Here is a 25,610-nt window from a genome sequence, read left to right on the forward strand (position 1 = left end):
TTCACACAAACTCCAAGGCTGAGGGACTGAATGCCTCATCTTTAGTATATAGTTCTTCTGTTTTCATGTTCTTGAATTTGTATTGATGAAGACACTGGATGGCGAAACGTTTAAAGTAAATATACCCAGATGTTGCACAGTGTCTAATTTTCACCTTGTCGACATTATACACCATTCATGCACAACACTATCATTCATTATTGACTTTCTGCAATTATATTAATTTTATCTTATTGTACGTATGTTCTAAAATCATGTCATCCAAATATTACGAAAAATATTCCTCAGTGAAAAAAATAAATGTAAATATCTAAGTTCTTTCATAAACTTCAGTGTGTAAACACCTGTGTAAGTTGAGATATTTGAGTTTATTTTGTAACTAAAGTGTTTTACATATTTCCATATTTAATATTTTATTGCGGGTTTTCTCACAACAAAATATATTCACCTAAGTGAATGTTTCTAGTTGTTAAAGAATTATTGAAATATAAGTATTACCTTTAGATTTATACAGTTTCATATATAAAGTTACTTTAATATGTGATCGCATTTGTATTATATATCACTCGTTGTGAATAAATTTTAGCTTTAATAGATTTTAATGAATATTTATATTACCTTATTTGTTGCAAGTGAATCTTTAAAATTAAGTAATTTAAATATATTAATTTGTTACGACAGAAAAGTTAAGAGAAGTTATTTAAATAGCAAACATACATTCGAGACAGTCTGAACATAATTATTTAACATATTAGTATAAGTAGGATTTTCAAGATACGTTGATGAAAACTTAACATAATTGATTGCTTACTTATAAGCATCATGCTTACTAACAAAATCATAAGGGGATAGTTGATTTTTTCCCATAACGCTTATTGCTAATTTTTCTACGTGCTTTATTAGGCTTTGGTTAGATTTGCTAGGTTATATTATTGCAAAATCCTATTTAGCATTTTTGGAGTACGTATTGTCAGCGTAACAGCAGACAGTAAGTTAATATCACACTTTGCACTTAGGATGCTAATCATGTTATAACAATTATGCTTATGCTGTTTCTTACCAACATTTGTATATGTATGATGACGATCCTACTTATTTAAGTAACTAACTTACGAATATTATTATTATTATAATCAAGGGGGAAGCACTAAACCCGTAGGATTATGCAGCGCCTATGGGGGGATGGAAGGCATTCAGGCTTAATTCAGGGAACTGGAGCACAGATCCAACTGGAGCACAGATCCAATTCCCTAGATCAAGAGCCCCTCACCAGCGTCAAGGAGCCTTCCTTGAGGGGGTAAGTAACTAACTTACGAATAGCAGGATAAGCTGATAAAGCTTATCCTGAAGACAAAAGACAGACTGAGTGTAAGGATAATTTACTGAGAGACTCTTCGGTGTACATCTTCAGAGCAGGTGAAGTGTGAGGACGCTGGTCTGAGAGGCTTCAGTACTTCGGAGCAAGTATGGTGACTGCTTCAATGCTGACTCTCTCACTTGTACTGGATGTGCAAATTTTGCCATTAAAGGAAAATTGGAGTATTTGCTTCACATGTTTTGTTATGGTATGCTGACATGAATAAAATGAGGAATAGGCATGACTTAAGCCGTGGTTCATGCATGTAGGAAACCCAACGGTGGAAGTGAAAGTGTATGTTGTGTCTATGGATAAGAATATAAAGTAAAAAAAATAATACTTTGCCTATCAAATAATATTTCCACAACTTCTGTAATGACATTTATGCTAAACACAAGAAGCAAGTCTTGGGATTATTATTATTATTATTATTATTATTATTATTATTATTATTCCTGTTATTATTACTATTGAAATTATTTTTATTAATTTCATTATTCTTATTCACGTGTAGCGTTAAACCCGTGTGGGTCATTCAGCTCAAGGAATGTCGCAGGATTGATCCTTCATCCACTAAGCAGCAGAGAGAAGCAACTATCCACCTCTCACCTGGCTGCTGGCAAAGTCCTGGAAGAAAGTTGTAGATGTCGAGTGCAACAATTATATGTATTCTAACATTAATTTCAAAAGAAATTAATGTTAGAAAAATAAGCCTTTAAATGAGAGTCTACCATTTTAGGGCAGATACACAATTCTGATTGATATAAGCTATATAGAATAAAAAAAAAATTATGTATGGCACCAGGCTGTTGTTTATCGAAGCAAAATATCTTAAAATTTGGCGTCAGTGATAATGATACAGTTATATACTATGAATTAGGTACTGCAAATACCTAAATAAAATATTATGCATAATTATCTTATGGTTTTGCTTCATTCATGAGCACTGTACACAGTAAATTAAATATATATATATTTATTTTCTCATTAAACGAAAAAACTATATTCAAATTTTTTTTATTTAACTTGTTACAATGTTTGTTGGAGTAGTGAAGTTGGTAGATTCTGCAATGGAAAAGACATTGGTAAATAAGTATATTAGAGGACTGCATTTAATATAACCTGAATAAAAAATACTATTCCAAGTGCTTTCGTGATTTTTCACATTATCAAATTACAGCTATTGTTGAAAACAAACCGGTTTATATAGCAGAGCTCACACATGCTGTCAATGGGTTGTTTGTGACCTTACACATTGAACGTGGAAGATATATTTCCACTGTTCAAAAGTTTATAGTGAGGTGACGTGTAAGGTAAGGTGTAAAGGGAGCCATGTGAGGTAAAGACGAAATTGTCAACATAACATATACTCCTCACCAATTTTATGTATTATAAAAGAATCTAATTTACATAATAATGGACATTTATTAAACTGCAGTTAGTCCAATTTAAAGGAATATATGTAATTTTTTTGTTACTTAAAAAAACTAACATAAACCCTGCAATACCTGCACCCCGGTCTTGCATTCCCAGGAGGTGATGTATATGTGGTGAAGTGATGACGATAAGAGAAGTTTCATAGTGAATGGTTGTCTCACCACCACCACTGGGCAGTGACTGTGTCCTTTGAATTACCGAGGAAAGGGTTTAGCATCCTACGGTCTTCTGAATTACCAAGGCTGACCGTAGCATCAGACGGAGTGCTAACTTAGTCATCAAAATAACCAAGAACTTTCTTGGGTATCCTTCTGAATGGTGACTGGATCCTCTATATTTCCCAGCACAAACTACGCCACATGTACCTGCAGGAATAAGAAAAGGTATATCACTTATCACTGTATTTTTCAGTCAGCAACAGGAAAAAATAAGCCAATAAGAAAAAAAAAATGTGATGCAGTAGGTCTGTTGGCCAGTAATTGGCGGGTCCAACTCATACCTAACTGTTTAACACTCGTTCATTTGTCCAGCCATCAAAAAAACTACCAAAAGAATTTTCGTCAGTTTTCCTATGTGATAGTTTTTTTCCCTTTTTCCTCACACGCTAAAGATAATGTTTCCGATCAATCTTGTAACTGTATTTTCAAAATTTATTTTGATTATTTTTTTGAGTTAGCCATTTGATGTACCCTCTTATATATAATTAGAACATTTAATGTACAGTTCTAAATATTTTTAGCTTTCTTGCTGGTTTTCTGGCTAATAGAAGCAAACAGTTTATATAATAAAATGGATGTGAAAGTATATCCTGAGTCATATTTCAACCCTATAAAAAATTAAATGAATAAGGTTTGTATGTGTGAGAATGTGTGTATATGTATGTGTGTGTGTGTGTGTGTGTGTGTGTGTGTGTGTGTGTGTGTGTGTGTGTGTGTGTGTGTGTGTGTGTGTGTGTGTGTGTGTGTGTGTGTGTGTGTGTGAGCTTGTGAATGTATGTTTATGAGTTTATAAATGTGTATGTGACTGTGGGTGTGTATATGAGAGAGAGAAAATGGTGATTATGATGATGATGAGAAAAGCTATATGCAAAATGAGGAATACGAACCGTGCAGGTATGGTGAGAGAAAAGGGCCAGGCACTTCCAACAGTGCTACAAAATGCGTCTGCTGATTATTATAATATCGATGATGTAAATGAATGATTACTGGTGTTCACTAGGTAACACATTAGCTTCCTTGCACTGACAAGTATGGTGACCGACACTGGTCCACTACTCTTTTCTCTATATGTGAACAGCGACGACTATGCCGAATGACCACTAGGCTGCTTCAAGGCACTTATTTACATATTACAGCTCTTCCTCAGACTGGCTGCAGTGGGCGTAATTCCAACAAATATCCAACGATATGTTACTTCTCATTAAGTCGACTGTACTGCTCAAATGGGTTAACAAGTGTTCATCATCACAAGGAATATTTAAAATTCTAAATATGTGAAAAGCATACTGATCACCGTCCTAAATGAGTATTTTACTTCCCCCTCGTCAGAAAGGATGGTAGAGGTCTCACATGATATTTGACATGTATAGAAGTCCAAGTGACGTATAGTGTTTTTGATTAGGGTGTCCGTGAAGAGTTATAACTCCGATTTCTTTTGATTTAAAACTTGCTAATTGCAGATGAGGAATTTCACATCAAGATTATAAACTGGTCATGAGCTTCAAATAATAGATTTCCAAGAACGATATTCCTTGTTTTAGCTGATATAGGTGTCATTCAGCAAGATTTGGTCATTAGACCCTGGCCTGTGTCAGCACCCAAACCAAAATATGGTTCACCCTGGGTGGTGCCGGTGTCAGCAGATTGTTGATACCTCTCCACCACTGTTCTCACCACCCCTGGAGCTGGTATTACCGACACACCTGGGAAGATCATGGCAAGTATGGTCATCAGTAGAAGGTAGATACCGCCTCTTGATGAAACATAATAACTTAGTACTTCGTTCATTCTTAGTACTTGACTTCCGACATCCTATTACTCGTATTTCCTTCTCCTCCGGAGGTGCAGCGTACGGCCTGGACCCCTCGGGAAGATTGTTCAAGAGATCGATCACTTGCAGAAACTCTGGCACCAAAGGCTTAATGTCCTCTTCTTCCTCCAGTTCCATTCTCAAGCCTGAAAATATGTATAACATTGTTCAGTTTAGCATTAAATAAAAAAGGTACTTTAAAATTACTTAAAAGTAATCTGAAACACAAGTGAACATAAAAAAATTCCATAAAAATAGATATAATTTTCAAGTTAACTAAAAAATTTACCAAGTTTGCTATAGACAAAATTATGTCATGCACACACACACACACACACACACACACACGCACACGCACATACACATACACATACACATACACACACACACACACACACACACACACACACACACACACACACACACACACATATATATATCATTTACCAAATTGCGGCTAGCCGAGATTCGATCCCACTCAACCACCGATCCTACAAGAACCATGCACCCAGCAGAGCTAGGTGTTGCTCATGGTCCGAGAACACTTGTGGCATTGGTAAGCTCAGGGTTAATTTCAACCTCCTCTCGTTTGAATACCAGCCTCCGCAATCAGTCTATAGAGTAATGAAACTTCGAAATAAGTGGTAATGAATCATTTATCAAACTGCGGCTGGCCGAGTTTCGATCCCACATCCAGATAAGAACATATTTGTATATATTTTACAAAGTAGAAGTAATGCAAGGAGGGAAGAGTATATGAAGAAAAAGAGAGAGGTTAAGAGAGCGGTGAAGCAATGTAAAAAGAGAGCAAATGAGAGAGTGGGTGAGATGTTATCAACAAATTTTCTTGAAAATAAGAAAAAGTTTTGGAGTGAGATTAACAAGTTAAGGAAGCCTAGAGAACAAATGGATTTGTCAGTTAAAAATAGGAGAGGAGAGTTATTAAATGGAGAGTTAGAGGTATTGGGAAGATGAAGGGAATATTTTGAGGAATTGTTAAATGTTGATGAAGATAGGGAAGCTGTGATTTTGTGTAGGGCAAGGAGGAATAACATCTTGTAGGAGTGAGGAAGAGCCAGTTGTGAGTGTGGGGGAAGTTCGTGAGGCAGTAGGTAAAATGAAAGGGGGTAAGGCAGCCGGGATTGATGGGATGAAGATAGAAATGTTAAAAGCAGGTGGGGATATAGTTTTGGAGTGGTTGGTGCAATTATTTAATAAATGTATGGAAGAGGGTAAGGTACCTAGGGATTGGCAGAGAGCATGCATAGTTCCTTTGTATAAAGGCAAAGGGGACAAAAGAGAGTGCAAAAATTATAGGGGGATAAGTCTGTTGCGAATACCTGGTAAAGTGTATAGTAGAGTTATTATTGAAAAAATTAAAAGTAAGACTGAGAATAGGATAGCAGATGAACAAGGAGGCTTTAGGAAAGGTAGGGAGTGTGTACACCAGGTGTTTACAGTGAAACATACATGTGAACAGTATTTAGATAAGGCTAAAGAGGTCTTTTGTGGCATTTATGGATTTGGAAAAGGCGTATGACAGGGTGGATAGGGGGGCAATGTGGCAGATGTTGCAGGTGTATGGTGTAGGAGGTAGGTTACTGAAAGCAGTGAAGAGTTTTTACGAGGATAGTGAGGCTCAAGTTAGAGTATGTAGGAAAGAGGGAAATTATTTCCCAGTAAATGTAGGCCTTAGACAAGGATGTGTGATGTCACCGTGGTTGTTTAATATATTTATAGATGGGGTTGTAAGAGAAGTAAATGCGAGGGTCTTGACAAGAGGCGTGGAGTTAAAAGATAAAGAATCACACATAAAGTGGGAGTTGTCACAGTTGTTCTTTGCTGATGACACTGTGCTCTTGGGAGATTCTGAAGAGAAGTTGCAGAGATTGGTGGATGAATTTGGTAGGGTGTGCAAAAGAAGAAAATTAAAAGTGAATACAGGAAAGAGTAAGGTTATGAGAATAACAAAAATATTAGGTGATGAAAGATTGGATATCAGATTGGAGGGAGAGAGTATGGAGGAAGTGAATGTATTCAGATATCTGGGAGTGGACGTGTCAGCGGATGGGTCTATGAAGGATGTGGTGAATCATAGAATTGATGAGGGGAATAGGGTGAGTGGTGCACTTAGGAGTCTGTGGAGACAAAGAACTTTGTCCTTGGAGGCAAAGAGGGGAATGTATGAGAGTATAGTTTTACCAACACTCTTATATGGGTGTGAAGCATGGGTGATGAATGTTGCAGCGAGGAGAAGGCTGGAGGCAGTGGAGATGTCATGTCTGAGGGCAATGTGTGGTGTGAATATAATGCAGAGAATTCGTAGTTTGGAAGTTAGGACGAGGTGCGGGATTACCAAAACTGTTGTTCAGAGGGCTGAGGAAGGGTTGTTGAGGTGGTTCGGACATGTAGAGAGAATGGAGCGAAACAGAATGACTTCAAGAGTGTATCAGTCTGTAGTGGAAGGAAGGCGGGGTAGGGGTCGGCCTAGGAAAGGTTGGAGGGAGGGGGGTAAAGGAGGTTTTGTGTGCGAGGGGCTTGGACTTCCAGCAGGCGTGCGTGAGCGTGTTTGATAGGAGTGAATGGAGTCGAATGGTTTTTAATACTTGACGTGCTGTTGGAGTGTGAGCAAAGTAACATTTATGAAAGGGTTCAGGGAAACCGGCAGGCCGGACTTGAGTCCTGGAGATGGGAAGTACAGTGCCTGCACTCTGAAGGAGGGGTGTTAATGTTGCAGTTTAAAAACTGTAGTGTAAAGCACCCTTCTGGCAAGACAGTGATGGAGTGAATGATGGTGAAAGTTTTTCTTTTTCGGGCCACCCTGCCTTGGTGGGAATCGGCCAGTGTGATAATAAAAAAAAATGTCGTGATTAATAGATAAAAGTGGTTAATTAGCAAGAAATCATTTAATATTAAGTCCTTTCAAAAATTTTCTCTTATACGGTTTAAGGTATAGTTTTTCATTTATATTTATGTAAAAATTAATAATTTTGTACCTAAAGAATCTTTGAAAACCTTATTATAACAAGTGCAATTTAATTTAGTCTAATCCAACTAAAAGTATTTTGGACAAGTTTACAATATTTTAATAATAAACATACACAATGAAATACATTTTTTCTCATTAGGTTCAAAAAGATTTTTGGCGAAAATAAAGCCGTGCCGAAAAGTTAAAACTTTCGATTTTAGCTTATATAGCAACGCTTTTCTTACCGAATAAGGCAAGCGAAAATTTGTGCATTCGGTAATTTCGCAAAAATCATGTTGAACCTAACGAAAACAAAAATATTTCATTGTGTAAGTTTATCATTAAATTATTGTAAACTTATCTAAAATATATTTAGTTGGAGTAGGCTAAATTAAATTGAGCTTGTTATAATAAGATTAGGTAAGTTTCCTAAAGTTCTTTTGGTACAAAATTATAATTTTTTACATTAACATAAATGAAAAAATATTTCTTTGCAAGTATAATGCAATTTTTTTAGAAAGGGCTTAATTTCTAATAAGTTCTTGTTAACTGAAGGAGGGGTGTTAATGTTGCAATTTAAAAACTGTAGTGTAAAGCACCCTTCTGGCCAGACAGTGATGGAGTGAATGATGGTGAAAGTTTTTCTTTTTCGGGCCACCCTGCCTTGGTGGGAATCGGCCAGTGTGTTAATAAAAAAAATATATATATAATATATATATGTATATATAGAGAAGTACCACCTCTATAGCTGGAATGGGGACCCTCATCCTCAGAGAAGACAATAAACGTACCTCAGGGAAAACTCAAGGTTCTCCCCGGAGCTGTTTGAATATTTTCATCTCCTACCACCCCCTATATATTTTTTATTCTATGTGAACATTTATTAATAAACAAAATACATTTACAGAAAAAAACATAAACATGAATACAATGGCACAATGTATCAAAGATCATGAATTTCCTCCAGCTCCTCCGAGGCTTGACGTGAGCCAAGTATGCAGCAAGCATTTCCCCTCTGGATGGCGACGCTGAGGAGCTGGAACATGAAAGTGGCTGCCCTTGGGTCCCTGGTGGTGTCGATGAGTCTGGAACCCAATTCTTTAAGGAAACGTGTGGCATTTTTTCCCCATGATCCCAAGGTCTCCGATCCCACTGGGACAAATTGATACTGTTGGCTAATGTCCCTGTACTTGTTGATCTTGTACTCCTCCCTGTGGTCAGCAGCTCCTCCCTGTCGCCCCACACTGTGATGGATATAGGTGTCAGCCATTGTGGACACACAGGTATAGTCCCATGCTAAGAGCTTGCCATTCTTCCAAGGATAGATGGTGATCCCGTCGGGGCGGTTTGCTGGGTTGTGGGTATTGTTTGCTGCAAGTGATCGTGGCTCCCTCTCGGCAGGGCATCCAGCTGTAGCAAGGGTTCTCTTAATGATGTCGTTGACCTCATTGCGTCTTGCATGCCAGCCCTTGGTTTTGGAACAGTTAAGACCATGTAGACCGTGTTGGTCTGCTTGCACTTCGCCGCAAATACACATATATTCTGTGTGAATTGGGGCAGCAAGGCGCAGAGCCACTGCAATACGGAGGGTCTTAGGGTCGAGTCGCGTTCCCATTGCCGATATGGGAACTGTTTGGAGGAAGTCCCCGGAGTGATGTGCACTCACAGCCTGGAGACGGGCAATCTCCCTATCTGATGTTGCAGCCCTGAGCATGTTGGCAAGCACCTTTTCAGCAATTGGGCCATCCCAGCTTGGCTGTTTGTGAGCCAGTGCTGCACTAGGGTTTGGTGCTGGAGCAGCACCATATATATATATATATATATATATATATATATATATATATATATATATATATATATATATATATATATATATATATATATATATATATATATAGAAAGAGAGAGAGAGAGAGAGAGAGAGAGAGAGAGAGAGAGAGAACTGACAAGGTGAAAAAGGTGAGTGGCACACTGAGGAGTCTGTAGAGACAAAGAATTTTGTCCGTGAAGGCAAAGAGGGGATTGCATAATAATAATAACAATAATAATAATAATAATAATAATAATAATAATAATAAAAATAATAATAATAGAATCTTTATTTAGTACAAGTACATGTACAAGGTATATAGGCCTAGCTGACATCAATGACATACTACTATATAGGAAGCCCCTTGTTATGTAGAGCATTTCAGGCAAATTAAGTAATTGTCCCAGGATGCGACCCACACCAGTTGACTAACTCCAAGGTGCCTATTTTAGGAATGGGTGAACATAGACAACCGGTGTATAGAAACACGCCCAATGGTTCTACCCGCGCTGGGAATCGAACGCCTACCCTCGCCGTGTGAAACTAGAGCTTAACCTCCAGGCCACGGGGAACCGTGAGAATATAGTTATACCAACGCTCTTCTATGGGAGTGAGGCATGGGTGATGTATGTTGCAACAAGGAGAAGGCTGGAGGCAGTGGAGATGTAATGTATGAGGGCAATGTGTGGTGTGAATATAATGCAGAGAATCCATAGTTTGGAGAATAGGAGGAGGTGCAGTATTACAAAAACTATTATTCAGAGGGTTTTGGAGGGGTTGTTGAGATGGTTTGGACATGTAGAGAGGGTGGAACAAAACAGAATTACTTCGAGTGTATAAATCTTTAGTGGAGGGAAGGCGGGGTAGGGATCGGCCTAGGAAAAGTTGGAGGTAGGGGGTAAAGGAGGTTTTGTGTGCGAGGGGTGCCGGTGAATGACATAGTCTCGCCGGGTCGCTCTCCTGCTGGAAATAGCACACAAATAGGAACAGAAGATAAAGAATTTTTTTTTTACCTAAAATGTTGTGTATTATGAAAAATCTATGAGTTTTTTTTGCATTTTGTGGTAAACCTTTATTTATTTTGCAATTTACTAGGAAAAGTTGGAGGGAGGGGGTAAAGGAAGTTTTGTGTGCGAGGGGGTTTAGACTTCCAGCAAGCTTGCGTGAGCGTGTTAGATAATAGCAAATGAAGACAAATGGTTTTTAGGACTTTATGTGCTGTTGGAGTGTACGAAGCGATTCCGGGAAACTGGCAGGCCGTACTTGATTCCTGGAGATGGGAAGTACAGTGTCTGCATTCTGAAGAAGGGATATTAATGTTGCAGTTTTATAACTGTAGTGTAAGTACGCCTCTGGCAAGACAGTGATGGAGCGAATGATGATGAATATTTGTGTTTCTCAGGCCACCCTGCCTTGGTGATATATCTATCTATCTATCTATCTATCTATATATATATATATATATATATATATATATATATATATATATATATATATATATATATATATATATATATATATATAATGTTTAAAAAAAGCATATTTTAGGGATTAAGATTTCTTTAGGTATCTATACCGTCGATATGTGTCAATGACGCTCTTGCCATTAATTTGCGTTATATCTTACAAGCTAACTATATCATGTAGGAGACGGGAAGATCATGGTTTATTAAAATGTCTATAGTTTAGTTTAGGGTTCTGGCTAAGAGGTCTCTCATAGGCACATCTGGCTAAGAGGTCTCTCATATGCACATCTGGCTAAGAGGTCTCTCATAGGCACATCTGGCTAAGAGGTCTCTCATAGGCACATCTGGCTAAGAGGTCTCTCATAGGCACATCTGGCTAAGAGGTCTCTCATAGGCATATCTGGCTAAGAGGTCTCTCATAGGCACATCTGGCTAAGAGGTCTCTCATAGGCACATCTGGCTAAGAGGTCTCTCATAGGCACATCTGGCTATGAGGTCTCTCATAGGCACATCTGGCTAAGAGGTCTCTCATAGGCACATCTGGCTAAGAGGTCTCTCATAGGCACATCTGGCTAAGAGGTCTCTCATAGGTACATCTGGCTAAGAGGTCTCTCATAGGCACATCCAGTTAGGAACATCTGTGCCTAACTGGACACGTAGGTAATGAGATATTAAACAAAGTGAAAGCAAAATAAAATTGCAGAAAGCAATTGCGTGCAAATAGCTAATAAAATGGATATTAAAAATAAACAGACGATAATAAATTAAAATAGCATGATATTATTTATCTACAAAGTCATGTATCTAAACAGGCTATTAAACTGGAAGAAATATAACAACTTATAGTTAATTAATGCTGATATCTGACCGGATATGACCAATACCTTAAAATGATTGCTCTTCTTCCAATAATGCTACTGGCTGACCTGATACAGTAGAGGTAAAGGAACCAGCAGATGATCCGTCGCCCTCGTAGGCATAGGCACGTAGGTCATCTTTCGGCAGAAGAACCTCTGGTTGGTGTCCTCCACTACCCTCAGTACAGGGTGTGGCCACGTCGGTGAATGACATAGTCTCGCCGGGTCGCTCTCCTGCTGGAAATAGCACACAAATAGGAACAGAAGAGAAAGAATGTTTTTTTTTTACCTAAAATATTGTGCATTATGAAAAATCTCAGTATACCTTAGGATATTCTTTCCATTTATGAGCTTTTTGCATTTTGTGGTAAACCCTTATTTATTTTGCAATTTACTTATGATAAAAGCAATCTCTCTTTAAAGAATTATCCTTTAATGCTTCATAAATTACATGAACTATTATACTTTATCTTAACCTGTTATATTATGCTCTCCACAAGAAACTCTCAGTTTAAGGCACTCTACAAGTGTTTCTTGAGTTTCATCAGGCTTCAACCCACGGAAGTTTGTGTCCTCATAATCACTATATTTCACTTCTAAAATAGTTCCTCCCTCAGTATCCACTCTTTCTTCTCGAGCTCGATTGTTCCATCGCCGGCGGAGATGCACGCAGTACACCACACCGAATATTACTGCTGAAGAGAAATGCCCTTTTCTAAAAATCCTAATATATTATTTTCAAATGTGCTTATGAAAAGGAGAAAGAATCTTCTTCTCAACTATGTTTATATCAAAGTTCTGTGAAAGAAGTTTAGGAATAAAATGAATTGGTGTGTTGTTTTTAATACAAACCGAGAATGAGGAGGGAGAGAGAGAGGCCGACAATGGCGGTGGTGACTGCCAGAGGGTGGGTACTGCCGGCCACTGTCCTCCACTGGCAGAATTCACCTGTGTATGCAGGGCTGCAAAGACACAAAAAGCCTGCCTCCTTGTTGAAGCAAGTGCCACCGTGCAAGCATGGTTTCCACAGACACTCGTCCAGATCTTGGCACTCCCGACTTCCTTGCTGCCTACCTGGTCCACAGCTATTAGTAGGAAGGTAAAGAATCAAGTCAGAGTCTGGGTAAATGCTACCAACATTTTGTATTTGAAGTGTGAATACCAAAACTGTTGTACACAATGCTTCCTGGTATGGGCTAAATAGAGAGGGGGTGGGGTGCTCCGTGCCCTGGTGGCAAAAGCTCATGCTTCATACGGTGAGGGTCTGGGTTCGATTCCCGATGAAGAGGTGGAAACATCGGAAGTGTTTCCTTACACCGGTTATCTATATTCACCCATCAGTAAAATGAGTACCTGGGCGTTAGTCCACTGGTGTGGGTCGCATCCTGGGACAAAACTGACCTAATTTACCCGAAATGCTCTGCATAACAAGGGGATTTCTATATAGTAGTATGTCATTGATGTCAGTTAGGCCTGTATACCATGTACATGTACTTGTAGTAAATAAAAATATTATATTATTATTATTATGCCTGGTGCCAAAACTACCAGGGATGCTGTCTCATAATCAGTGGTAGTGTGATGACATTAATGTCTATTTCTACTTGCTTGTGTAAAAAAAAAAAGAAATCTGGACTCCTAATGGTATTTTCTTTTTCATATCTTAAGTTATTCGCTCTACCAAGAAGTCTCCGATAAAAGCTTTTTACCTCAGGAATGACAGTAAGCCTGTATGTCAGAATCTCATTTTCTTCTTATGTCTCGTCTCACCCCAGCTCCTGACTCCTTAATCGAACAATGGTTATAAATGACCATAATTTTTAAAGGGGTGGACCGGTAAGCCAGCGGAAGGCCTCGGTCAGATGACCAAAAGCTCCAAAGGCGGGTCATCATCTGACTAAGACCCGCGTCAGGAAACATTTGTCCTGTTTCCTGACGAACCTTACCTAACCTAATCCTTAATCGAGTTGAAATTTGGATTCTAATACATTTTAATAATTTTAAGGAACAATTTTGACTTCTGCATTTTGCATTTTTAAAACTTATTTTGTGAATATTGGTGCTTTCTCTTGTTGAAAATCATATATTATTTTCTAGGAAATTGTTAATACTTTAACTTACAATCTTTTAACATTCTCACGCATCTTATTTTTTGTATAACCTCTCAAATCATTACTTCCAGTAATGATAGGGAATGACACGCATCGAGCGACTACATCAGTGAGACAGGTACCAGAAAGTCACATCGTAATCAGATCACAGTAGTTGCTTTATGTATGTATCAGTGATTATTGAATGTATTATACACAGAATGATTATGGTCAACACGCATTTCTTGCCAATGATCTTACACCGATTTTCCGATTTTAGGATAATTTTGCGGTGCTGATTCCGGATATGTCAATGGTTTTGTTAGGATCTAGTTTTCGATAATTTAGTATCCACTGGAAAACATAAAAGATATTAAAGTATATTGATCAGGGGAGACTAACTTACAAACTGCATTGAAATTATTTTTAAGATCATGCAAAAGTCAAATCATTTAATAGCACTTCTTTCTCTATAATAACAGATTAACAAAGTAAGATAATTCAGTTACCACTAATTACTGCTTGTGAAAACGTCGTTTATACGATTTTCTTCTATGATGGTCATCAGCACAGTCCCGTGTGTGTCCCATCTACCTTGATATCAAACTTTTCCTCCACCACCATTTTATCTTGATGGAACCTCTTCCACTGTTTCTTACTGATGTTACCAAGATTACGTGGAAATCTGTCTAGGTGGCTATGGGGAAAGTGTACCTTTATACTCATATTAGTACCTAAATTCTTAAAGCTTGTCAGCATGTTTTGCAACAGTTTGTTAAGTAAAGGGACACAAATGTAACTAATGTGACATTTTATTGTGTCGACGTTTCGCTCTCCAGGAGCTTTGTCAAGCCTTTGCATTTGTATCCTTTCACTTAACATGTCGGTAATTCTACCAATGTTAATACTTTGCACCAGTTCTTCATAAGTGTCTGCTTTGTGAACACCGAAGAACTTCTTGACAACCAGCACTTAACTGCTCCATACAGAATCATCAGCACCATTCATTCAGTTTGTGAAATTATTAAAATCCTTTATATGCTTTGGAATTTGAGGGCCATGAAAGATTCCAGCTTTCAGTTTTTTCATACTTAGTCCAGGGAACGATCCACAAATGTATTCGAAGCAACTGTCATCTTTGTCAAAGGCCTTAACGAATTGCTTCATTAGCTCTAACTTAATGTGGAGTGGTGACAGAATAATGTTATCCCAGTCCCAGTTAACGATATTTGCTATACCTACAGTCATCTTTTCTCTTCAAGGCCATGTCACTGTTGTCCAATGATCTACCTTCTCCATACTGTCCAACAATCAGATATAACAAAGGTACCTCTTATATTCACTCTGTTGCCTAAGCAAGGAGTTTACCATCTTCAGATAAGCACAAACAGACATCTTGTGCTCATGATAGTATGGCTTCTGCAATACCATTTTGATATTTACATGTTCTTTAAGTTTTGTTGAGTGAGCAATTGAAAGAGATGCATATTGGTTACCATCGTGCAATAAGACACATTTCCAGCTTTTAAAGGAGCTGTCTATGAACAGCCGCCAATCTCCTAGTTGATTTTCAAGTCCCATTAGAGGAAGAAGTCCAAAGATGTTAATGCAGCATACTACTTCTTCATCCTGGCTGATGTAAGGGAAGAGTTCAACCTCTCTTGTCTGATAAGCTGTTATTTTAACTTCCTGTTGTAGACGGTTCTTTTATTTTTAGTCTGGATGCTAAAAATTCAGATGCCTGCTTGACAGACTGAGGTCAGCGATCAGACCACTCAGTACTTCTTGGGAGAACTGCTGGGGTGTTGATTTGCTTACTTCATATTCATTTCCACTGCTTTCACCTGTGAAACATCCTGAACCCCGAGTTTCTTCAACATTTGACAACGGAAGGTCAGATATAGGAACGTCTTCGCTGTGTGGCACAAGTCCCCTTGCTGTCTCTAAATTAGGATATTCTCAAATAACTTTCTTGTATCGACTGAAACCTTTCACATTCATAATACAGAAACAACAATTGTCGTGGTGGTTTTCTTGACCCTCTCCACACCATACGTACATCGAAGTTAAAACTGTTCCTTTGCATATTTCTCCACTGTCGTAAGCATTCTACGCAGGTTATTCCAGCCATTATGGGAGCCTAGGACTAGACTTGTTCCCGAAGCGCCATTCCAAAATAAGCAAGATAAGCTTGGTTTACAAAATCTGTGATTTTTTTATTTGCTTTTGCAAAGTGTGTTCAAGAAAAATGCAGCAAAATGCTTTGTGATTGTTTAAGCAGGCTCTTTGTGAACTCATGTTTCTCTGGAAAACTAACAAAATAAAGGTAACGTGGTAGTTTTTGATACAAATCCTTTCGTTAATTAAACAATTTAATAATAAAATTCTAATCTTTATTAAAACTATATGTAAAACAGCTAGCTTGGCTGGGTACGTCATTCTTGTTGGACTGTGTGGTCCTGTGGGTTAGAAGTTATGTGTTTTCACTGGCCATGAGGCGGGCCAAAGCAGCATGGTTTCGAGTCCTTGACTAGTCGCATTGTTGTTACTGATCAATATCACTCGTTCGTGGTTACAATAATATAAAATACTGCTCGTTGGGCTAATACACCACACAGGGAGTAGAATGAAATTAGCTCAGAGGCACCCACACCACCTTATGTCCTTGGATGACGGTAAAACACCTAGCTTGGCTGGGTATGTCTTTCTTGTAGGATTGCATGGTCCTGTGGGTTACAGCATCATGTGTTTTTGCTCACCATGAGGCGGGCCAAAGCAGCATGAGTTCGAGTCCTTGGCTAGTCGCAGTGTTGTTATTAAGATCATAAGAAAGAAGGAACACTGCAACAGGCCTACTGACCCATGCGGAGCAGGTCCATGCCCCCCCTGGATTAGCCCAATGACCCCCCCTCGGATTAGCCCAATGACCCACCCAGTCTGGTTATCTCCACTCAAGGAAGGAGCACGGCACCAGACCCAGCAGCACAAGCTAGTCAGGTCCAGCTCACACCCACCCACACCCACTCATGTATTTAACCTATTTTTAAAACTACACAACGTTTTAGCCTGAATAACTGTACTCGGGAGTTTGTTCCACTCATCCACAACCCTATTACCAAACCAGTGCTTTCCTATATCCTTCCTGAATCCGAATTTTTCCAACTTGAAACCATGCGAGTCCTGTCTTGGCTGGAAATTTTCAGCACGCTATTTACATCCCCTTTATTTATTCCTGTTTTACATTTATACACCTCGATCATATCCCCCCTAATTCTACGCCTTTCGAGAGAGTGCAGATTCAGGACCCTCAGTCTATCCTCATAGGGAAGACTTCTGATACATGGGATCATCTTTGTCATCCTCCACTGTACGTTTTCCAAAGCATTTATACCCATTCCGTAATACGGTGACCAGAACTGAGCAGCATAGTCTAAATGAGGCCTAACCAACCTGAGGACTTCTATTATTTATACTTCTAGATATGAAGCCAAGAATTCTGTTAGCTTTATTGCTAACATTAATGCACTGTTGTCTTGGTTTTAGATTACTGCTAACCAGAACTCCTATATCCTTTTCGCAATCAGTAGTATTAAAATCTACATTATTTAGTTTATATGTGGCATGGTTATTTACCTGTCCAACATTTAGAACTTTGCATTTGTCTATACTAAACTGCATCTGCCACTTCTCCGATCGTTGCATCAGTCTATTCAAATCATTCTGGAGTACTCTAGTGTCCTCATTAGAATGAATTGGACGGCCTATTTTGGTGTCATCAGCAAATTTGCTTATGTCGCTATTTATCCCCTCATCTATATCGTTTATGTAAATTGTAAACAACAACAGGCCCAACACTGACCTTTGAGGAACACCGCTAGTGATTTCTCCCCATTTATGCAAACTCTATGCTGCCTATTTGTCAGCCATGCCTCTTCCCAGGAAAAAATTTCTCCTCCTGTGCCTTAAGTTTCCTCAGTAGCCTCTGGTGTGGAACTCTATCGAAAACCTTACTGAAGTCCATATACACAATATCATATTCGTTACCATGATCTACATCCTCAAACACCTTAGCGAAGAAAGTTAGTAAATTCATAAGACAGGAATGCCCCTTTGTAAAACCGTGTTGAGATTCATTAATCAATCTGGGCCTATCAAGATGCCTACAAATTGCTTCGGCAATTTTTGACATCATAAACTTTCCCACTATGGAGGTAAGGCTTGTTGGTCTATAGTTCGGAGCCAAGGACCTGTCACCTGCCTTGTAAATAGGTATTATATTTGCCATTTTCCACTTATCAGGCACTATGCCAGTTTGTAGTGATATGTTAAAAAGATTAGCCAAAGGTATGCTAGGTTCCTCTTTACATTCCTTTAACACCCTTGCAAACAGTTCATCAGGACCTGGGGATTTGTTAGGTTTTAGTTTTGTCTGTTTATCTGAGGACCAGGTCACTAGTTACCGCAATCGTGCATAGTTTATTATCGTCCTGTTCCTGTTCTACATAATCTATTATTTCAGGAATATCGCTAGTATTTTCCTGGGTGAAAACTGAGAGGAAGTAGGTATTGAGAATTTCATACATATCCTTATCACTGTCAGTGATCTGACATGAGTTACTCTTAAGTGGGCCAATCTTGTCCCTAATCTTACTTCTGTATACCTGAAAGAACCCTTTTGGCTTAGTCTTTGAATCCATTGCGACCTTAGCCTCATAATCACTTTTTGCTTTTCTTATTCCTTTCTTTATTTCTCTCTTTAATTGAATATATTGATTTCTTAACCGCCCATCCCCTCTTTCGATACGCCTATATATGCCTCTCTTTTGACCAATCAGATGTTTTAATCTATTGTTCATCCATTTGGGATAAATTTTGTTGGATCTAATTTCCCTACTCGGAACAAAAGTTGTCTGGGCAGCTAGAACTATACTCTGAAAACGTCATACTGACAACCAAGATCACCTACCTGACCCATAGTCAGGACATCCCAGTTTAGCCCACCCAGGTAATTTTTCAGTCTCATGAAGTCGGCTAAGCGAAAATCTGGGACAGAGATTTGATTGCAGTTATCTGGGTAATTCCATGATATATTGAAACTAAGTGATTTGTGATAACTTTCCCCAAGCTCATCATTAACCTCAAGATTATTAATTAGTGAATCTTTGTTGGCAAGAACCAAGTCAAGCAGATTGTTTCTTCTAGTTGGTTCTGTCACAACCTATTCTAAAAAGCAATCCTGAACCGTATCAAGAAAGTCACTAGACTCAAGATTTCCTGTCATATTGTTCCAATCAATTTGTCTAAAGTTTAAATCTCCCATTATCATAACATTTTCATATCTAGATGCCTTATGAATTTCGTCCCATAGCTTACTGCACTCTCTATCAAGGTTTGGGGGCCTATAAATCACACCCAAAATTAATTTGTCACGTCCCTCGAGAAACTGTAGCCAAACAGATTCTCTGTTCGATGTTTCTAATCTTATACCATATCTAAGACAACAATTTAAATTTTCTCTGACATATATCGCCACACCACCACCCTTCCTGTTGACCCTATCAGTGTGGAATAGTTTATAACCCTGTATGTTGTATTCTGAAGGCATTTCTCTATCTTTCAGGTTGAACCAGGTCTCTGTTATACCAATAATATCTATATTACTTACACGTGCAAGTAATCTTAGCTCATCATTCTTATTTCTTAGACTCCTACTATTTGCATAGTAAACCTTAAGGGAGCTAATCACTCATTGCCCTCTACTATCTCTCTTTGTTGATCAACTGATTTGCCATTACTAGCAACTTTATTTTGAATATTGTCTTCTAAACATATCCCTGAGGTATCCCGGTAATAATTGTTGTTTTTAACCCTAATGCTGCAGCCTGATTGTTTCCCACAAACACCTATATCTCTATAATCTATCAGTTTAAATTCCTAGACAAGTCATCAATTACCCTCTCAATCGAATTGGCTAATGCAACCACCCTATCCCCAGAGAGATGAACCCCATCCCTTGCATACGTATCACGTTTCCCAAAGAATAGGTGCCAGTTATTAATGAATGGGATTGCAAGTTCCTTGCAGTACCTGTCTAGCCAGCAATTTATACCAAGTGCCCTAGACATCCATTCATTCCCCACTCCCTTTCTAGGCAAGATGCTACATATGACTGGGATCCCTCCCTTTGACCTAACTACTTCTATGGCTGACCTGTACTTATCCAGCAGCTCCTCTCTCCTGCCCTTCCCAATGTCATTACCCCCAGCACTATGACAGATAATCTGCTTGTTCTCATTACCTACTATAATATTATCCAACCTGCTGGCTATGTCACCAACACCAGCTCCAGGAAGGCACACTCTCTGTCCATATATCTTACCTGAGAATCGCCTACTATTAAAATATTCTTACCTTGATTAGCAGGGGAACCAGTGGTACCTTCACTCTCACTAACCACTGAAGTACACTTGTCTTGGAGAACGGAGAATCGATTTCCTACCTTTACATCTTCTCTATGAACTCTCATCTTCCTTCTTCCTGAACTGTAAACCACTTGCCACTTAACGCGGCTGCCACCACCACTGCTGGTGACCATTTCCTCCTTACCAGCTAAATCCTTCTCACACTCACTCCCAAACTCATCTATGCGAAGCTTCAGCCTCCTATTTTCCTCCTGAAGAAGTAGAATCTCCTTCTTCAACACTTGAACCTGGGATTCTAAAACACTACAACAATCCATGGTGCTTGGTAACAGCCCACGCTAACTCCCAAGAGCTTAGGCAGGTATGACCACACGTGACCACTGACCTCATTGTAACCGCTCGTTCGTGGTTACAATGATATATAATGCTGCTCGTTGGGTTAATACACCAAACAGGGAGTAGAATGAAATTAGCTCAGAGGCACCCACACCACCGTATGCCCTCGGATGACGGTAAAACACCTAGCATGGCTGGGTGCTCAATCTTGCAGGATTGCGTGGTCCTTTGGGTTAGAGCGTCATGTGTTTTCGCTCACCATGAGGTGGGGAAAACCCGCATGGGTTCGAGTCCTTGGCTAGTTGCAGTGTTGTTATAGATCAATACCACTGGTTCGTGGTTACAATATTACAAAAAACTGCTTGTTGGCATAGTACACCAAACAGGAAGTAGAATGATATTAGCTCAGAGGCACCCACTCCATTGTATGTCCTCGGATGACGGTAAAACACCTAGCTTGGCTGGGTGCGTCATTCTTGTAGGACTGCGTGGTCCTGTGGGTTAGAGCGCTATGTGTTTTCGCTTACCATGAAGCAGGCCTAAGCAGCATGGGTTCGAGTCCTTGGCTAATGCAGTGTTGTTATTGATCAATACCACTCGTTCGTGGTTACAATTATATATATATATATATATATATATATATATATATATATATATATATATATATATATATATATATATATATATATTAATAAAAGAAAGGAAATGAATGTTTTCTTTGTTCAGTTAAATGTCCCGGTCTGGGGTACTCTAATGTTCCCAGGGGTATTCATAAGTATCTCTTTATATTTTTCCTAAATATTGTCTACTACTGTATTCTTCTCTGTCTCGATTAATATGCCTTACTTGGGAATCTTCTATACCATTCTGATAATGTTTCTATGATCCCAATTTCTTCTTCTAATATCCTTTAACCCCACTACTTATGTTATCACGTAATCATGTGTACCTGTCAATGTATGGTACAGTAATAGCTAAATGCGTTTTATAACCATTCACATTTGACGTAACATGAAGTTTTTGTGCGTAGACACAGGTCGAGCATCACCAATCCGTCATGAAACCACCTGGCATGAGCAATCCTGTGATTTTGTATAGCATTGTTGTTTAAGGCTGTGTACATTAGATGCTAATAAATAGCTATCGAGCTTGTATAACCTATAATTTGAGTTATATACGGCATTCCTGTCATGTTTCAAAAGAGAAGATTCAATTATGTTTCGTTCTATGACAGAACTGTTTGGTACAATAATCTGGGCAGCAGCCCATCCTGGTGGGTGATTACAGGAGCTAACGTGGTTAAAGATAGTGTTCGACTCCTGCCCTGACCTGAGTATTTATGTTAGGCTATTCTGATTTCCAGAAGTTTACCTGTTTGACCAACATATGAGAGAGGACATTGAGTACATGGGATCTTGTAAACCCCACCAACTTTGTTGGAGGGTGTGTTTTTATTCAGCCTTTGTTTCACAATCCCAGTGTTTTTGAAAGCAAGGTTTATAGTGATCTTTTTTAATGCCTCACACAGGTAAACCAGGTTCTCATTGTATGGTAAAACTAGTACATTCTTCCTGGCAATCACTTCCTTAGGTTCAGTCCTGTAGAAAGTCTTTCTTGCTGACATTAGTGCCTTCTCGACAAAATCTCTAGGATATCTCGGTTTTGTGACTATGCTGTATATCTTGCTGTTTTCGTCCTTTAAGTACTCTGGACTGCAGATGTACAAGGCTCTGAAAAACATTGTGAGGAACACACTCCTTTTTACCCTAGTTTCGTGGTTGGAATAGTAGTGAATGTATGACGACACATTGGTGGACTTCCTATAAACTGTAAATTTGAATTTTCTATCAACACGATAAAAACATCTAGAAACGGCAAAGTGTTGTTTATTTCATGTTCTGTAGAGAACTTAATGGAAGGTACTAGACCACTGAGCCTAGGTAGGAACTCATCAATGTTGGAATCTCTAGGCCATAGGCAATGAACATCATCTACGTATCTGAACCAACTAGCTTTATCTGGGAGAATGTCTTTAAGGATTCTAATCTCATAGAATTCCATGTTCAAGTTGCTGAGTAATGGGCTGAGGGGATTTCCCATGCCTTGTTTTTGAGCATAGTATTTCCCTTCAAACACGAACTTACAATCAGTAACACAAAATTTTATCAATTCAATTATTATTTTCGTGGGGAAGGGCATGGGGAAGTATTCTAGTTCCTCTTCAAGGTACGAAAGCAAACCAGGGACAGGGACTTTGACATCAAAGCTCACTAGGGTAAAGTCATGAGAGATATACAATTTCTGGGGCCTTTCAGTAAGGTCAACATTATTTTTAATATGTGCATCCGAGATCCTACCGACCAGGACATGTTTATGCTAGGCCAAAAGTCCATCAATTGTGTACATGAAGCACTAACAGTGTCTAGCTTAATATTAACCTGCTACACTTTAAAGATGGGTTACAGCTAATGGGGGGAAGACCTCTACTCAGTAGGAACATATTTTTTCTGAAAAGATAATTTTTTATAGCTATAAGCTCCTCTCTCCCATATGCGGGTTGTGTATAAACTTTCCTTGCATCATAGACTTCAACAATCTGATACCTCAGTGATTTTAAACAATCACTCTGGTACTCCCAACGTGTGCTGCAGAGTGGTTTCACAATAAGTGTTAGCATATTGTCTTTTAAAAATTTCCCACATTAGTACATAAAAATAATATGAAGTGGATGCGTTGTACGATATTACATTAAAATATGAAACAGCTTCTGTACCTGAAGTTACAGCATTTCCGAAAACTAAGTTCAGAAAATGGCTCTGCTTTGTCATAAGATGACCTTTTCACTGGCTCAAGCTCTATGCTGAGGACGCGACATGAGCGCTGATAGATACATGAAGGTGGCGTAGTAATTGCTCCAATAATGAAAATGACAATGACAATGAAAATAAAAATTAAAATAAAATATATTTCAAAAATTTACAGTTGTTACAAGGAAGTGGTATGGGGTCTAGGCTAACTGGAATTATGTAGAACATTTCGGACATAAACGTTTTCCTTCATGGACTAAGATATCAGTGACCACTAGTTTATCGGTCAGTGTACCTATATAATAAGTGATGTACCTTAACGTTTTTTCACTGACCTGCATGAGGGTTTGTCCCATGTTGGATGGCAGGAGAGTGGAGTTGGGCAAGTGATGTTGGCGCAGGCATCAGGGGCTGGACAACCTGACATCAGCCCCTCCGATGTAGTAACTTGTCCCCAACTGGTCCCATTAACTGCTGGAGTAAGAGGCAGAGCGCGCCCGCACACCCGAACGTCATCAACGCAAGCTGTATCGACAAGAGTTCTTTATATTATATGGTCAAATATTTTTCGACTGCACATGAGTCAATAAATCAACCATTCACTTGTAAATTAATATAAAGAATACATTTCTATTAAAGATTAAATATAATTGTGAATGTGTTTAAATGAAATATGTGAAAAATATGATTATACAAGCACCCAGTGTTAAAGTGTGCATGAAACGTTAGTTGGTATAGGAGGGTGGGTGCGGGAAGGAAGAGGAGCTATTGATGAAATGATGAGGCAATGAGAGTGATAGGACACAAAAAAATATAGCATACGAGAGTATTTTACAAGGCAGAAGTGATATAAGGTGGTGTATACGGAGAGTAAAAGAGAAGTGAGTCGTTAAGGAGTAAAAGAGGAGAAGAAATGAGAGTGGGAGAGGCTGCATCAAAATGTTTTTGCGGAGAAAAAAAAAGATTTGGAGATTAATAGGTTGAGAAAGCCTACGAAATGAATGAATTTAAAAATTAAAAACAGAAGAGGGAGTTATTAGATGAGGATGTGGAGGTATTGGGAAGATGAAGGGAATATTCTGAGCTGTTTGACGTTGATGAAGAATGGGAGGTAGTGATTTCATGCACTGACCAGGATATAACATTTTGTAGAAGTGAGGAATAGCCAGTCATGAGTGTGGGGGAGGTGCTCGGCAGTGGGTAAAAATGAAAGAGGGTAATCAGCTGAGATTGATAGGATCAAGATAAAAATCTTTAAAATAGGTAGGGATATAGTTTGGAAGTGGTTAGTGCCTTTGTTTAATAAATGCTTGAAAGGGGGGAATGTACTCATGAATTGGGAAAAGCGTGCATAGTTCCTTTGTATAAAATAAAACAAAGAGAGCATAAAAATTATAATGCAATAGACTTGTGAGTATACCAGGTAAAGTGGTTATTACTGAAAGAATTAAGGGTAAGACAGAGAGCAGGATCGTTGATAAACAACGTAGTTTTAGGAAGAGCCGGGAAGGGAGGTGTAGAACAAGTATTTACATTGAAGACTATAAACGAACAATATTTAGATAAGGCTAATGAAGTTTTCGTTGCATTTATGGATTCAGAAAGCGCATATGATAGAAGTGAATAGGGAAGCAATGTGGTAGATGTTGCAAACGTATGGAAGAGGGGACAGGTTAAAGGGATTAAAAGACAAAGAATCTAATACAAAGTGTGAGTTGTCACAGATTTTTTTTTTGCCGATTACACGGTGCTTTTCGGAGATTCTGAACAGAAATTGCGAAAGTTGCTTAATGAATTTGGAAAGGTATATTAAAAATGGAATTTAAAAATGAACAAAAGAAAGATTATTGTGATAAGTGTAGCCAAATTTTCAAATAATGATTGAACAAAATAAAAAATTAAATAGGTCAGGACAAAAATAAGTTATACACCATCAGAGTCACTAGTGGCATGGTTCTCAGACATGGAAAGATTAAAACTCATCAAATCCATTTGAGGAGACAAATCATGGTAATGAATGTGATAGCAGAAC

At 38.6% G+C, this 25,610-nt stretch overlaps 1 protein-coding gene across 4 annotated transcripts in view; it reads right to left on the reverse strand.

Moving 5' to 3' along the window:
- Positions 1 to 2,386: 2,386 nt before the first annotated feature.
- Positions 2,387 to 25,610, reverse strand: part of LOC128693299 (putative neural-cadherin 2) — a 251,714-nt gene continuing 228,490 nt past the window's right edge. Inside the window, exons 18-24 of one of the 4 annotated variants that reach the window (XM_070089515.1) lie at positions 23,914 to 24,103; positions 12,776 to 13,008; positions 12,400 to 12,615; positions 11,993 to 12,157; positions 3,900 to 4,968; positions 2,866 to 3,159; positions 2,387 to 2,422 (exon numbers count right to left, since the gene is read on the reverse strand). In XM_070089515.1, coding sequence (XP_069945616.1) covers positions 4,649 to 4,968; positions 11,993 to 12,157; positions 12,400 to 12,615; positions 12,776 to 13,008; positions 23,914 to 24,103 — 1,124 coding nt within the window. In that variant the 3' untranslated portion in view covers positions 2,387 to 2,422; positions 2,866 to 3,159; positions 3,900 to 4,648. Of the gene's footprint in view, positions 2,423 to 2,865; positions 3,160 to 3,899; positions 4,969 to 11,992; positions 12,161 to 12,399; positions 12,619 to 12,775; positions 13,009 to 23,913; positions 24,104 to 25,610 lie in introns of all 4 variants that reach the window. The other 3 variants (XM_070089514.1, XM_070089513.1, XM_070089512.1) reach the window with 3 other exon arrangements.

The sequence above is a fragment of the Cherax quadricarinatus genome, chromosome 28 (assembly GCF_038502225.1).
Source record: "Cherax quadricarinatus isolate ZL_2023a chromosome 28, ASM3850222v1, whole genome shotgun sequence".
Classification (NCBI taxonomy): Eukaryota; Metazoa; Arthropoda; class Malacostraca; order Decapoda; family Parastacidae; genus Cherax; species Cherax quadricarinatus.